This window comes from Ctenocephalides felis, unplaced genomic scaffold (genome assembly GCF_003426905.1).
Source record: "Ctenocephalides felis isolate EL2017-DRISC unplaced genomic scaffold, ASM342690v1 CF-g0.4_SCAFFOLD_01492, whole genome shotgun sequence".
Lineage (NCBI taxonomy): Eukaryota > Metazoa > Arthropoda > Insecta > Siphonaptera > Pulicidae > Ctenocephalides > Ctenocephalides felis.
The window spans coordinates 7346376-7347572 of NW_020537646.1; the positions used below are offsets into that span (position 1 = coordinate 7346376).

The window sequence follows — 1197 nt, forward strand, 5'->3', positions numbered from 1 at the left end:
TCTATCGTAGCATTAGAGCGCGGCACATTCAATTAGGAGCTGGATAGACGTTAACTCGATACGCATTGACAGGTGTTATGTTCGGAATGGCAATATCGATTATCAGAACCCGTGTATATATCAGAGTACAACGATATATCGGGCTCAGTCGGCGCTGATGCGCTGAAAATCATGACTCCTAATGCCGAATGAAACGCGCTGTCATTGTTCGACGGCCGAAAGCCCGAAAGCCCGACTGCAACGGCGGCAGGCAGGTGTAGGCAGGTGTAGGCAGGTAGGTAATATCATTATTGGGTGCCGATGACGGTTCGACGATTTACTTGATTAGATATTAGGCTGATGATTTGTACGAAGGTTTGGGGGGTAGTTTACTAATCATAAGTCATGGTCTACTGAAACTATTATCCAATTTGTGATCATTTTTAATCAATAATTTCTGCGGTTTATTTGATCACATTTGGGATTTCCCAAAGGAATCAAAATAGGGTAAGTTATTATAATGGGCCGAAAATCGAAATTGAAAAGTTTTACATTTCTCGACGTTTCGAAGGTTTCTGAATATTTTGGCATACATCAGAAAAAAATGGATGTGTGTGTATGTATGTATGCATGGATACAAATTTCCAGTCACGTTTTGATCGCACAGATCAACCGATTTGAATGATTTACAAAACATTCGATTCTTATTGATAGGGAGATGAGCTGATTGTTTTTAGCAAAGATAGGTCCAGCAGTTACGAAGATAAAGAACAAAGAGTGCAGAAAATAAAAATAGTTTTGGAGAGAACGGAGCATCCGATTTGAATGATCTAAAAAACATTTAATTAGTAATGATTGGGAGAATGTTTATTAGTTTTTGGCAAAGGCAGGCCCAACCATTTCGAAGATACGGAGCTGAATGTGTAAAAAATGGCAGTTTTTGAGAGAACTAAGCGTCCGATTTAAATGATTCAAAGGACTTTTTGCTTGTCTCAACAAAATAATTGATTTGGAATAAAATTTTTTTTGTTTCAATTTTTTTTCAATTTCTTTTTTTTTTAATTTTTTTGTTTATCGAAAAAAATCAGATTTTATTTTTAATTCTGACTATAGTTCTAATATACTTTAAACAAGTAATTTCAGCTTTGCAATTCAGTTTATATAATTCTTATAAATATTAGACAATGTTACAATATTAATAATAATCTATTTGAAAAC

At 34.8% G+C, this 1197-nt stretch overlaps 1 protein-coding gene across 1 annotated transcript in view; it reads left to right on the top strand.

Annotated features, from left to right (window-relative positions):
* The window catches only part of LOC113370425 (tRNA (uracil-5-)-methyltransferase homolog A-like), a 6207-nt gene extending 6015 nt beyond the window's left edge, over positions 1-192 (top strand). The window contains 1 exon segment of the mRNA XM_026611091.1: positions 73-192. Within this exon segment, the coding sequence (XP_026466876.1) occupies positions 73-192 (120 nt within the window).
* The last annotated feature ends 1005 nt before the right edge of the window (positions 193-1197 follow it).